Source organism: Pogona vitticeps, chromosome 6 (genome assembly GCF_051106095.1).
Source record: "Pogona vitticeps strain Pit_001003342236 chromosome 6, PviZW2.1, whole genome shotgun sequence".
NCBI classification, from domain to species: Eukaryota; Metazoa; Chordata; class Lepidosauria; order Squamata; family Agamidae; genus Pogona; species Pogona vitticeps.
In genome coordinates, this window is record NC_135788.1 from 93,415,082 (window position 1) to 93,429,307 (window position 14,226).

At 41.9% G+C, this 14,226-nt stretch overlaps 1 protein-coding gene across 3 annotated transcripts in view; it reads left to right on the plus strand.

Moving 5' to 3' along the window:
- HAP1 (huntingtin associated protein 1) overlaps positions 1-14,226 on the plus strand; it is a 67,377-nt gene that overhangs the window by 34,270 nt on the left and 18,881 nt on the right. For 2 of the 3 annotated variants that reach the window (XM_073004272.2, XM_073004273.2), the window contains exons 1-3: positions 1,337-1,916; positions 12,829-12,905; positions 13,592-13,708. In XM_073004272.2, coding sequence (XP_072860373.2) covers positions 1,778-1,916; positions 12,829-12,905; positions 13,592-13,708 — 333 coding nt within the window. In that variant the 5' untranslated portion in view covers positions 1,337-1,777. Of the gene's footprint in view, positions 1-1,336; positions 1,917-12,828; positions 12,906-13,591; positions 13,709-14,226 lie in introns of those variants that run through there. The other variant, XM_078377870.1, reaches the window with a different exon arrangement.

A 14,226-nucleotide genomic window follows, 5' to 3' on the forward strand; every position in this document is an offset into this window, starting at 1 on the left:
GGCAGTTGCAGTTCAAAAACATCCGAGTAACAAAGGTTAAGAACCACTGGTATAGAACACTGGTTCTTAACCTTTGTTACTCAGATGTTTTTGGACTGCAACTCCCAGAAGCCTTCACCATCAGCTCTGCTGGCTGAGGTTTCTGAGAGTTGCAGTTCAAAAACACCTGAGTAACAACGGTTAAGAACCACTGGTATAGAATATATGGTTGTAGAAGACTGATCCTAAGCTAACCTGCAAGCTAGTTATCTATTCTATATAACATCAGGTCAAATACTTTCTTTGGGGGGAAATCCCAAAAATGTTCATCAATATTCTGTAAGCCGCCCCGAGTAGACTTTGTCTAGGGGGCGGGATATAAATCCAACTAAAGTACAGTAAAAGTAAAGTAGTAGTAGTAGTAGTAGTAGTAGTAGTAGTAGTAGTAGTAGTAGTAGTAATAATAATAATAATAATAATAATAATAATAATAATAATAATAATAATAATAATAATAATAATAATAATAATAATAATAATAATAAAAAATCAGCTTGTTGATAAATCATAGCTAACCAAGGGCAGCTCCCTGGTGAGAAGTGACCTGTGTTTTGCACAGTGTGCTGCAATGAAGAAATTTTTCCAGGCTTCTAAAGCAGGCCAGCTTGGTGTGATGCAGCTTGCAAGCTGTCTGAGGATGTACACCTCATGGTACTCTTCTTTCGTAGTACCTGAACGTATGTCAGGCATTATCAATAGATGCACACCACCTTTGGGAATGCCATTTAATTTCCCCGCCCCTCATAACTCGCCTCAGTCCTCTCCCTGCAACTTAATCTGCAAGCAGCAACAGATGATGATCTCTATTTCCCAGAAAGATTCAACTGTTGATTTTTGCACATAAAACTGCAATTCAAGGGGGATCTCTATATAAAACCTGTGTCTTAGAACCAGCTGTTCTAAGACATAGGAGCAGGACTAGCCATGGGCAGTTGGCAATTTTAGCAACATCTGCCCAGTCTTTGCCAGATTCTAGGCAAAACTGTTGACTCTGTGTGTCTGTGTATTTAAAACACACAGATACACACGCTCATCATTCCTTACTCGTTGCTTTAACATGACTTAACTCATAGGTGAGGCCAAGGTAATTAAAATTAGTTTTAAGAATACATTTTCCCATTTGTGCAGGGCAGAGATTCAAATCCACACTGGCCTGTGAGAGGAGGAAACCAAGTGATGATTTGGGGTTACCTGATCCAGTGTGGCTGTGAGAAATTGCTCAAGGCATTAACCCACCCATTCAGAAATACTGCATAAAGATGGAGTTGGAATGGACCATTTTACAGTATAACAATAGGGGGAGATGAGCTTTCCTCTTCCTCCTCCCACCTTGTTTTTCCCCACTTGCAACCCTGCTACCCGAACTTAATCCCCCAACTCTCATATAATTTTTTTTTTTATCCTCAGACACCCAGCTGTGCCTCTTCGCTTCTGTGCAGGTATTTTTCTGAGCTGGGCAGGGGTCTTTTCCTCCCTCCCTCCCCCTGAGGGACCTCCCACTTTTCCAGAGCAAAGTGGATTCTTCCCAAGCAGGTGGACAGCCGACTCTATAAATAGGGGTGGGTGGGAGCAAACCGAGGCTGCATCGCAAAACAGGACAGGAGCGTGGCTTGCACAGGCAGGCAGGCAGGGACCATCTCCTCGGCATCTTACAGGAGTGCTTGACTTGCATCCCCATCTCCTCTTGGCAGAAGCAGGCAAACTGGGGGAGTGAGCAGGGTGTCTTTCCCCAAGACTGATGTTGCCCACCGAGGTAGAGGACTTGCTGGGTTCGCAGGGGATGGAGTTTTGGACCAGCCCTGCCTCTTATGATGAAGTCAATGGGAATACGGAACTGGATCATAACACGGATCTGATATCTCAGGAGCTGGAGGAGGGTAAGAATGGGTGGGGTTGAAAGGAGCAACAGGATGGTTGGGGGTCGGTCGGTGTGTGGGGAGTAATGCTTTATTCTTTCCCGTTTGCTGCTGTTCCTGATTTTGGGGCTTCCACCTCTTTGTATTCTCGAAGGCTTCTTTCTTTTCTTCCTTTCCTGGGTGATGTGTCGAGCTTATAAAAGGATGCAAGACAACAGTTTTCTTGTGCCTGGATCCTGTGTTAGGATCAGTGCAGGATTTCTTTCTCTTATGAAAAAAAAATCTTTCTAACCTGCCTGTTGACATGGAAGGGGAGGTTGTGGGAAGGTCTGCCTTTGATCTAGCCTCCCTAAGCCAGCACACTCTTCTGAGGATGATGGGCATTGTAGTCCAAGACACCTAGAAGGGCCTTGGTTGGGAAAGATACCCTGAGACCCCCTGCCCCCCCCAGTTGCATGCACTGAGTAAAGCGGAAGTGTGTGCCTGCATGGAGCTGCTTGCTATTGTCTGTAAACCTGATTCTTCTAGAAGGTCATTGGGAAATACTGCTGTCCTCCCCTGTTTTACCTAAGGTTGCCCACCTCTCTTCTCACCCACCCAAAATTTGCTTCATAGACACAAATTAAAGGAATGCTTTCCAGTCACTTTCTTTCCATGATGGGAGTGATTTCACCTGTTTTAGTTCTCCTTGTCCGAGGATGCTGTTAAAGGCCCCGGTCTTAAATGGTTTTAAAGGGCAAAGCCGCTTCCGGCTGCACTGTTTTAATTATATGCTTACTGGGCTGGTGCCGAGAAAAGAACCCTCCAGTCCCTGTCTGGGATGTTTGTAGAGTAGACCCAGTCGGATCAACTGCTGAACAGTCAGCCAATACTTACCTAAATTCTACTGAGACAATGGGTCTACTCTGGTTGGGACTAGCACTAAGACAGTGGCCCTTATGTCCAGCTACTGGAGTCACAGCGTTCTTGATGAGGGAAGATAGAGAAACCTTCGGTCTGGTGAGCAGTACATCATGCAAACTCCATATTAGAATAAACTAAAACCCACACCCCATGGCAGTTCAATCTTTTGGCAGTCAACTTAGCCGTGGTGATCTGTGTACTTTCCTCTGCCCCAATTCCCAGTTCTTTCTCTTCTTTCCCCACCAACAAAAAACTATGTTGGAAATAGACTGAAAGAAAATGGCATACAAACATTTAATAGTAACAATGCAGGTTTCTTTGTGAGAGTGAGGATTGATTTCTATTTATTGACAGTGATGACAAAGGAATGGAGCAAGACCTGAAGGGATTTTTTTGGGGGGGGTGGAGATCTCAAACCTCTTTTGGAGAGTAGGGGTTCCAATAATGGCAGAGAAGGATTATTATCACATTGTTTATGCGCTTATTTGTATGTCATTAAGATTAACCTGATTTGGTGGATGGGTTCCCCATGTTAGGATCAGAAAGGTAGTTGGAGGGGCGTAAGAATGGATTCTGCACTGGCCTATGGAGAGAGAAGTTTTAGAACAGGCCTTAATTTTATGTATCCTCCTTAAAGAACATTATAGGTTTCATGTCAAAATAACCTTTGATGTGATAGTCTAACCAAAAAGTTGTACTGTCCATGTATCTGAAGGCAAAGGAAGGTGATACCTTATTACACCACTAATTAATGATACTGCCTTCTCTTGCTTTAAGATTTTGTCATTATAAATGCTAAATTTTGTATTAAAAATAATTAAAAATTATTTTAAATAAATAAACTAGTAAGCCTTTCTTTATTGAGCACCCTTCAAATCTATTAAACTACAACTCCCATAATCCCCAACCAACACTGTCATTGGAAGGCTGACCTTTACTGCCTCTGTGCTTATTTATGGGTTGTTGTGTTTCTTCAGGGTTACATACCTGTTTGTGTAGGATGTGCCAAACTCATGTTGGATATGCGTATTATGGTACCATAATTGCCAGAGCTGGCACTGCCTGCAACTTATTTTTGACAGTATGTTCAACAGTAAACTTGTTCTTATTGGCTGTGTAATATGTGTGCGGATAGGAAGCTAGGAAGTGATCAGGCTGAATTAGCAGATTATCACTATTGCTTTGTTCCCTGCCTTTCCTGCAGTGAGCTCAGAAGAATGCATAGGGTTTGCATGGTTGCAAATGCATTGTTTATCTTCACAGCAACCCTGGAAGGTAGGCCAGACTAAACGTGACTAGCTCCAAATCACCCAGTGAGTTTTATGGCCCAGATGAGGACTAGTACTTTGATCTCCTACATCCCAGGCCAGCCCTATTACTCTTACACCACACTGGCTGTTACCACATAATGCCTCTGTTGATGACTGTATTACTTACATCTAAATATATGACTGCCTGTTGAAAAACCTTGTGGCTGATATGATGGGCAAGCCCTGCTTCTGACTTCCAGGGGTACAGAACAACACGAGGATGTTACAATCATTGAGGTAGCAGCATGTGCACTTCTAGATCCTTTGTTACAACGACCATTAATGAATCAAGGTGTGTCCAATGCATTTTGTACCAGTGTTCTGAAAATAAGACAGACTGGTTAATAATTGTGAGGTCATGAGTTCATCTAAAGGTATTTCATTGTTAGGTGGGTGTCACCGTGTTTTTTTTAAACAGCTGAGTCAGAAAAAGCCAAAGCACTTGATCTCCATCGCTCAAGATGTGCTCTTGGCCTACAGTATCAAATTTGTTAGCATCTCTAAGGATGAGTGATTTGATCTGTTTTGGTTTGGCTTGATTGGACTGGATGTGTGGCTGGAAAATCAGTTGATTTGTTTTTTTATCTTGGGCCTTGCCTGTCTGTAGAAAAGTAGAATATACATTTTGGGAGACATAAGGATTTTTTTTTTAATTTTAAAAAAAGATATTGGGGGGCAGTGCAAAGATTCATTTACATTTGACCAGCTGATGTGTCTTGCTTATCCATATGAAACAGTGCCCCCCCAACCTTGGGTTTCCAGATGTTCTTGGACTATAGCTCCCAGAAATCCTGGTCATCACTCCTAGTGGTGAAGGCTTCTGGGAGTTTTAGTCCAAGAACATCTGGCAACCCAAGGTTGAGAACCAATGATAGAACAAGGATGAGGAGTGTGTGTCCCTCCAGTTTGCTGTTGCTGTACTGAAATTCTCAGCAATCCTAATGACTAGCTGTGCTGGCTCGGGATCATGAGAGCTACAGTATAGTACAGCAGCTTATGGGGGTGACACATGAATTGTGAGAGATGGGAAGATGGTGAAAGGGTTATTAATTTCATTTCAACAAACTTTGGAAGTTTTGCTTCATACATTGGAAACAAACATAATACCATTTTATATGAAGTTTGGGAGTATGTTTCCTCCTGGCGCCGACTCTGGGTTTGATTGCAGATCTTAGTGGCTTCTATTAAATATGTAGAGCTACCTTGACCTCTGCTGTAGTATGGATTACTGGGTGTGATTGTAAGGATTCTTCCTCAAGGAGCCATTATGAATCCCAAATTTGGGAGAAAGATGGGATGTCATTTAAATAAATTGCTACTGAAGGAAGCTTTGGATTTTGTTCACCTTACAGTTTCCAGAGCGCCATGCTTTTGCTAAGAGCCATGCTCCTGTCCTGGGTTTAGGGTTTATTTGTCCATTTTATTTAACTTCAGGCCTTTACAAAGTGCTTTAAAAATCCACATAAATATTTAGTAATCACTTACATGGGCTCATGGGTGCTTGGCTAGATTTTACATTATTACTTTCGCAACAGCATTGTGATAGTAAGTCAGTTTTAATTCTATTGTGTTGGTAGCAAACTTGATTCTGATTTATAATAAATTATTAAGGAAGCAGATTAGACCTTCCTTAGTTCTACAGATAATTATTTCTGTTGATTTACAGAAGTAATGAGGGACTGAAGGCCCTTCCACTTTAGCTTTAATTTAGCAATTATTCAGTTCTCTACACTCTTCAAGGTCATCTGCAACAAAGAGTCTAGTGGTACCTCAACAAGGAACAAATGTTGTTTGGCATAAGATTTTATACATTTCATTTTTCATCAGATGCTCAAAGAGTAGTTTTACTCAGCTGTTTATTCCAAGGAACAGCAATGCTAAAGAAGTGCGGGCAGAGAAGTTAGGTGGAGGTCTTGCTGAAAGATCTCCAGGTGATTTGCAGTGGGGTTAGCAAGAGTTTATAGTGCCCCAAGATTAGTAACAGTGACAGCAAATAAAATGTTCCCACCCCCAATTCAGGTGCTGAAATCAAGAGAGATGGGAAGGATAGATCTGCCTATGAAGCAATATGCATGTGATTGCCAGTTCTCAGACTTCAGAAAAAAAAGGCCTAGTCTGAGCATGTGCTGAGAGACACATTATTTTTCTATTGTTTGACTTTTTCTGAGCCCCTATTTTCCATTTGGCTCCAGTGAGCTTGGAATTCTGAGAAAATAATGAAGTAATACCACAGCTGACTCCAAATTCTATATTTCATTGTGATAAATCTGCTATTTTTTCCCTTTCCATAAATGGAGATTGTGTGGCCTATTTGTTTAAAATGTTGTCAACATCCCTGTCTGTCATTATTGAGTGATCTGCTCTTCCACCCCTCCTCAGTGTTGCTGCAAAAAGTCTAGAAAGATTACCTTGTGATTGTAAAATCATTGGAAAAAACCCTTGAGGAGTCCCTTCTGTTGAAAGATGGGATGTATTTTTTTTTTAAAAAAAATTGAAGTTAATAATGAAAAATGTCCTGATATCTTGACCAGCTTCTCCAGTGGACTTGATGAGTCTGAAAAGAGAGTATATGAAAATCATTATACAGTGCAGAGTGTGGAAAGTATTGAAGCCTTAACTTTGGGCAACAAAGTTTTATGTGCATTTATTGTATTTAAATATTTACAGGTTGACCACTGGCAACCTTTCTTCCCACAGTGAACGCAAGGCAGGATACATGCATGTTCCCTTGTGATTTCCTGTTCAGTCACTGACCAGGCCCGGACACGCTTAGCTTCAACAGGGTGGCTGTATTGTCCACCCCTACAACAGGAACAGGCAGCGTCTTCAGGTCCAAATGAACAATCCAACTTTTCCTTAAAAAGTGGTGTTTACTTTTAAACAAAACATATTATTCAGTGGGACTTTGCTTATGGAGGAGACTTCATTTTCTGTCATCAGGAATATGGATTATTTTTGTAAGCAAGAAGCACACACCTTGTTTAGAGGCACAACAATGCATTTAAAGTAATGTTCATGCCGCCAGGTTTCAGAAACAAAAATGGCCGGGCAACAGAGAGCCCTCAGGGATATGAAGAAGCCTCAAGGGCATGAGGAGCTCCAGAAAGGTTAAGAGCGCTTGTGGATTGTGTGCTATACACCTCTGCTATACACCATGCATATCTGTCATCTATCATTTTTAATCTTTAACTTCCATAATTACACAGTACAGAAAGATAGTAAATAAATAAAGTCCTCATGACACTCCTACAAGGTAGACCAGATCTGCTGATTTCTTTACAGTCAGAGGCCATTCCATGGATTTCAGTGAGTGTGTTCTCTTTCTGTCTGTTCCTGTGAGGTGGAGAGAACCATCTATTCTCTAAGCACTGTGTTTTAGTCAGAGTTTGGCTGTGTGAAGCTCATTTGAGCCCCAAAATCTTGAACCACATTTCTTAGTTTACAGGGCAGAGGTAATGGGGGTGGTAGCAGAGCAGTCTCGATTGCATAAAGGCTTTGCAAGGAATAGGAAAGGAAATGAAGGCCTTTGGCGCCTGCGCAGTTGCCTTGTTTATATCCACTCTGCTGGAATTCACGCTCTAATTATTTCCAATTATAGTTCAGTTGGGTGATGAGGTGCTAAAGAGGTCTCCCATGGAGTGAAGGGGGTTGACTGCATGCAGACCAGAGAACCATCATGGCGTCTCCCCACAAGAGCTACGTGCCAGTCGGCACGCAGACTCGGAAGGAGGCGGGGTCAGATGCCTTTTTAAAATGGGAATTAGGTGGGGCAAGACTGGGATGCTTCCTCGGCTTACCAGAACAGGGGTTGTGGCCTCTTTGTTGTGGCCTGGCTCCATTGCGTAACATCACGCTCCAAGAACAGCCTAATAGGATTTGCTATCATCTCAGATAGTCTCCTGCTAACCTACTTCTTCCACTTCAGACCATAGTGTCTGAGAATAGCTCTGTGTAGAAATAAGCAACAGTTGGTGATAGTAATCCTTCAACGTGTCCTGGCCTTGATCTTGCAAGAGGAGGTCTGAGGAAGCAAGCAGAAGGCTTAAGTGGGGTCGTGACACTCAGTAAAATCTAAGAGTTCTAGCTCTCAGCTGTTGCTTTGCTTGGACATTTCATTCAGACATGGAAGGCTCTTTTCTGACAAATAAACAATAAAGTATGCTGTCTGGTTGATACTGACTTATGGCAGCCCTTTCTAGAGCTTTTTAGGTACAATTGCCCAGAAGTGGTTTATCAGGAGGTGCTCTCGGACCAGGTAGCTTGGCCCAAGGCTACTCGCGCTGTCTCTTCTTCCAGGAGACACAGTGGAGAATTGAACTCCTGACCTCTGGCTTTGTAGCCAGGTAATCAGCTCACTAAACTATCTAGCCAGTTCTTCTGACAGCTAAGGGTGCAAAATTCATATTCATAGGGTTCTGTGGAACTGCTGCAGAGGCAAAAACCCACCCTGCATGCAAGTTATTCTGAAAGCATAGAGAGACTGCCAGTCGGCATCAATATACCGAGCTCATTGCTGGCTTAATACTTCAGTAAATTAGCTATCTGGCTGCAGAGCCAGAGGTTAGGAGTTTAATTCCCCACTGTGCATCCCAGGAGAAGATCCAACCTGTGTACCCTTGGGTGAACTTCACAGGCTCAAAGCAACCCCATAAGAAGAGACTGGTAAATCACTTCTAAGTCCCATATACAGTCGTGCTCTGCTTAACGATTAGTTCGCATTACGACGAATCCGCTTCACGACAATGTTTTTGCGATCGCAATTGCGATTGCAAAACAATGTTTTAAATGGGGTTTTTCGCTTTGTGAAGATCAAAACAGCTGATAGTTGGGTTTTCAAAATGGCCACCGGGTGCTCAAAATGGCTCCCCGCTGTGCTTAGGGACGGATTCCTCGCTATTACAGGCACCGAAAATGGCCGCCGTATGGAGGATCTTCGCTGGATGGTGAGTTTTTAGCCCATTGGAACTCATTAATTGGGTTTTAATGCGTTTCAATGGGTTTTTATTTTCGCTTTATGACGTTTTCGCTCTACAGTGATTTCGCTGGAACGAATTAACGTTAAGCGAGGCACCACTGTACTTAGAACACCCTGAAAAAGGTTGCCATAGGTTGAATTAATGACATCACATAATTGTTAGACGAATCAACTCTGGGTAAGACAAGGTCTGTGGTTAGGCAATATCTTTTTTAGATTATTAAGGAGTTACAAATAAGAGGGTTGCCATACATCAGAGGCAACTTGACAGCACATAACAGCAACAAATAACACAAGCTTTCAAGTTCTGTGGAACATGTCATCAGGCAAAGGTGTTATAAAACATGAAAATTAAGGCAAGTACTGTAATTCAAAAATTACTGTGATGCCTTTAGCTTGAGAAGCCAGACTGCCAACAAGACAGTATGGAGATTAGATTCTTCATGAGTCAAAGGGCACAAAGATATCAATTAGTAGTTCTTCCTGGCCTTGTGGAGTTTGTTACTATGAAAAGGTCACTTGGCCAGTTTTTGTATGGGTAGAGAAGACAGTTGGCTGGATAGTTTCGTGAACTGGGTATCTGGCTACAGAGCCAGAGGTTAGGAGTTTAATTCCCATTGTGCATCCCAGGAGTAAAACCAATTCTTTGTGGCCTTGGGCAAGCTGCACAGTCCTCAGATGCCCCCAGAAGAAGGTAATAGTAAACCACTTCTCAATATTCTTTACCTAGAAAACCCAGGAAAGGATCAATATACTGTATTTTTTGCACCATAAGACTCACTTTTTTCCCACAAAACAGGGGTGTGGAAAGTCTGTGCGTCTTATGGAGCGAAGAAAACAGATTATATTTTCCTGTTTTCTTCTCCTAAAAAATTGGTGCGTCTTATGGAAAGGTGCGTCTTATGGAGCGAAAAATACGGTAAGTCAGAATTGACTTTTCAGAACACAATTATTATTATAAGATAGTGAGCTGGAACACCCTGGCAGGGGGGAGGAGTTTGATTCCCCACAGTGATTTATAGAAGAGCCAACCTATGTGATCTTGGACAAACAGCATGGTCTCTGAGCACAGCCAGAAGGAGGGAATGGTACACTTCTTCTGAGTAAATCCCTGGCAAATGTTGTGATAAGTTACAGCCTGATGGCACGTAATCATTATTTATAAAACAGTTTCCTAATATAGCCTTGACAGTTATATACTATTACGCTTTATTGGGAGAGTTACTTTTTTGATCGCAGCTCCCAGTATCCCTCATCCAGCATTGCATTCCTAAGAGTTGTGGTCCAAAATAGTAGATTTTCCAGCTTCTGCTCCTGATTTACCTACCTCACCATCTCTAATCTTTAATAAAGGGCCCCAAGATATTTATGAACAATCTTAGATAATAATAATCTTAGAATTTGAGATTTCAGCTGTTTATATTCTCATTATTTTAGGAAATGCATTAAAAGCAAACCTGAGTGTTCATGATAAAAAGGTCTGATGAAGCATTCATAAGACTGGTTCAGCACACCCATATCTATCAGAGAGGTGTCTCTATTTTTGTTGTCTCTGACACATCACATGGATGGGTTGGCTGACCTGGTCAGTTGCATTGTTTTTCCCTGCAAAGAAAGGCCACATGCCAGCCTGATCCTCTGCTAAGGAGGCTTGGGCACAACGTATGGATCAGGGTGGGGTGGGGGGCAAAAGGCGACTTAGTTTTAATGGAAGCTGACAACTGCCCTTGAAGACAGGCTAAATAGGGCAAGGTTGACTGCAGCAGGAGCTTGTTGGAGCCCCTGAAATGTCTCTTCCAATCCTATCTTGGCTGTGCTGTTTTTCCATTTGTTCTTTTCCCCCTTGAGAAAAGTTCGCTTCCCCTCAGACTGATTTGTTTCTGTTTTAAAATGAAGCATTATACCTCATCTCTGCCAGGAATCAAATTTAGGACATTTAATTTACACGTTCAGCTTGGGCCAGAAAGCTAGGGCTAAACATTTTCACACATGGTGTTAGTGATGCCTTTAGACCTTTTCTTAATATTGTTTATGAATATGGATAATGCAGTATGGAAGGTGAAAGACAGCAATATTTAACATTTAAATTTAATTAGCATTTTGATTTGAATTATAGTCGCAGAATATATAAAGGAGATAACTTCTTTTCACATCCCAGGATCTTAGGTACCTCTTTTGAGTGACATTGAACAAACAAGAGCGTGAATGAGTGTGTCTAATTTTGTCTCCATATAGAAAAGGTGGCTTACAGTAGCATGGACTAATACAGGCAATGATTCACTATTTTTGAGATGTGGCTTCAGCTACAAGAGTAGGGAACATGATATTAGACAAATAAAGTGTACGTTCATTCTTTATACCCCAGAACATCTCCAAGATACCTTAATGCTATAGTCTGGAAACATTTGTTTTTAAGAGTACCAGCTGGAGGATTCTGGGAGTTGTAGTCAAACAAAGTAAATTGTCCAGGGTCTTCTTACAATGATTTCAAAACAAGAACTCAAGCACAATGGAAGATAGTCAGAATAGCAGGAACAGGCAACCAATCAAGAGCAAGCTGAGCAAAATAAAGTGAATTCCATCCAAAGGGAGATACGGATGAGGCATTACACGCCTGAGTGGGTAGGGAGAATTCTAGAAATATGGGGTCACCACTGAGAAGTTCCTGTCTCTAATATTGACCAGTCTAATGATTCTTGATGGCAGCCCAGAGAATGGAGCTTTGTAGGCTGCTACTAAGGCCTAAAGCGACATGGTGGCGCTGCGGGCTAAACCACAGAAGCCTCTGTGTTGCAGGGTCAGAAAACCAGCAGTTGTAAGATCAAATCCACACGATGGAGCGAGCTCCTGTCACTTTGTCCCAGCTCCTCACCAACCTAGCAGCTCGAAAGCATGCAAATGCGAGTAGATAAATAGGTACCACCTTGGTGGAAAGGTAAAACAGCGTTCCCTAGTCACGCTGGCCACGTGACAACAGAAACTGTCTTCGGACAAGCGCTGGCTCTACGGCTTGAAAATGGGATGAGCACCACCCCCTAGAGTCGGAGACGACTGGACTAAAAATGTCAAGGGAAACCTTTACCTTTACCTTACCAAGGACTGAAGGCAGGCAGCCATTAGAGTCTTTAAAAGTAAGAACCAGCACTTTAAACTTCAAAAATGGGTAGGAAACCAGTGTGTGGTATTGATTTAATTGTGAACAATGTACTGTACTTGATTCCTTCAGGCATGATCAGTCAGCTGCTCAATAAAAATTTGGGGGGATTTGTGCTTTCTGGAGTAATTAAACAACCTTGTGTGTATGTATTCCATGCGTACACAGGAAAAGCTACTGAATTTGCTCTCAGACTGCAAAATTGAGCATTCTGACAACTTCTTTTGGTTGTTTAAAACGCATCTCTCGTCCATAGGGCTGTAAATGTACAGTTCTAAATAGCTTGGAAAATGCCTGGTAGTCTCTATAACCTGGGCATACTCTGTAGGATTTTCATTTCATTGCATCTTCTGTAATAAACAGTTAAACGAGTGGATGCGGATGTATTTAATATGCATAATCTATACAGATCACAGGACTGGCATGTTTTCTATGCAGGCTTTTAGCTACTTAGTAAAGGAGTATTGTTCTTTATAGTGTAGGATCTGCTATTCTACATTGTTCTGTATATAACAGAATTATTGAATCTTGTACATGGTGTCTTCTCTCTTCCACCCCCTCCCTTTCTTTCCCCTCATTACATTCCCATAGTGCTTTGCTCTGAACGGGTTGGAAGAATCACCAAGACGTACCACGATATAGATGCAGTCACCAGCCTGCTGGAAGAGGTGCCTCTCCATTGCTACTCTTTGCTTTCAAACACAATGCTAAGTGCTGTGCATGGTGTAGATATAATAGCATGTCTTGATTATTGAGGCACCTGATCCTTGGGGAGGTATCATTGTTCAGTATTCATGAACAAAACTTGGAAGTAACTAGTGAAATAGTTAATTCCTTCCTCCTAGAATTAAGATAGAGTTACATTACATTTCTATAGTAACTCAATGAGAAATAATTTGTTTTCAAGATGCAACTGTAAGCCTTTAGCTACTTTTATAGCTCTTGGGGTGTGGTTTCCCAAAATGGTAAAGAAAGAACATCACACAGTTGAAGTGCTGTGCCTCAAGCCGTTGGCTGGGAAGAAAATCTTGGCTGTGTGTTTTTAAATAACTATTTTACTTACTTTGGAGAAACAGTGTACAGTAGTTAAGAGGGTTTTAAAAAACCTGTATTTATAAAAGTAGCGAATTACTTTGGAGGGTTTAGAAATGAGACCTATAGCTTCTCAGCTGTGGCCTGGAACAGTTCTACAAGAAGGGTTTTGATTTGGTGTGAGAAAAGGAATGGAAGAATCTATGAGAAGGTTTTGGAGAACCAAATTCAGGTGGATGGGAGGGAGTGGAGATACGAGGAGGTGTGGGAAGAGGGAAAAGAGGGTCTTAATCTTGCTACTGCATCTTCTCCGTCCCCACAGAAGGAACATGACCTAGAGTTAGCAGCACGCATTGGCCAGTCCTTGTTGAAGCAGAACCGGAGTCTGTCAGAACGCAATGAACTATTGGAAGAACAACTTGAATTGGCGAAGGAGGAGGTAAGGAGACACTTTCTGTGTCTTCAGCAGAAAACAGAATTGTTTGGTTGCAGAATGGGGAAACGGTTATGGAAATAAGGTAGTACACTCCCAGAACTGAACCAAACAGGAAATTCTGGTGATGTTTTTTAGGTTTGATCTCAATAATGAGCTGTCCAGGTTGCTTAGACTTCACCTCATAGAAGCCCCAGGCGACATGGCCAGTAGTTAGAGATTTTGGCTGTTGAAGTCCAGAACACCTGAAGAGCCAAAGTTTGAGAATCACTGTTTTAAGGTTACTTTAGGGACCTCAAATGTTGTTTGCGTTTGGGTCCCATTGTCTGGCAGCTCAGGGCAGCAGGATTATCTTTATCCAATGTTATTCTCTCAAAAACTCTGCAATGTAGTCACTCTTGTTAGGTTTTTTTCACTGAGTAACAACTTGAATCCTCATTTCCTCATGCTTAGTATGTAATTTTAAGCATTGCATTACAGAAGCTTTATCCAAGATGTATAATAACTGGTAAAAAAAAAAGTCT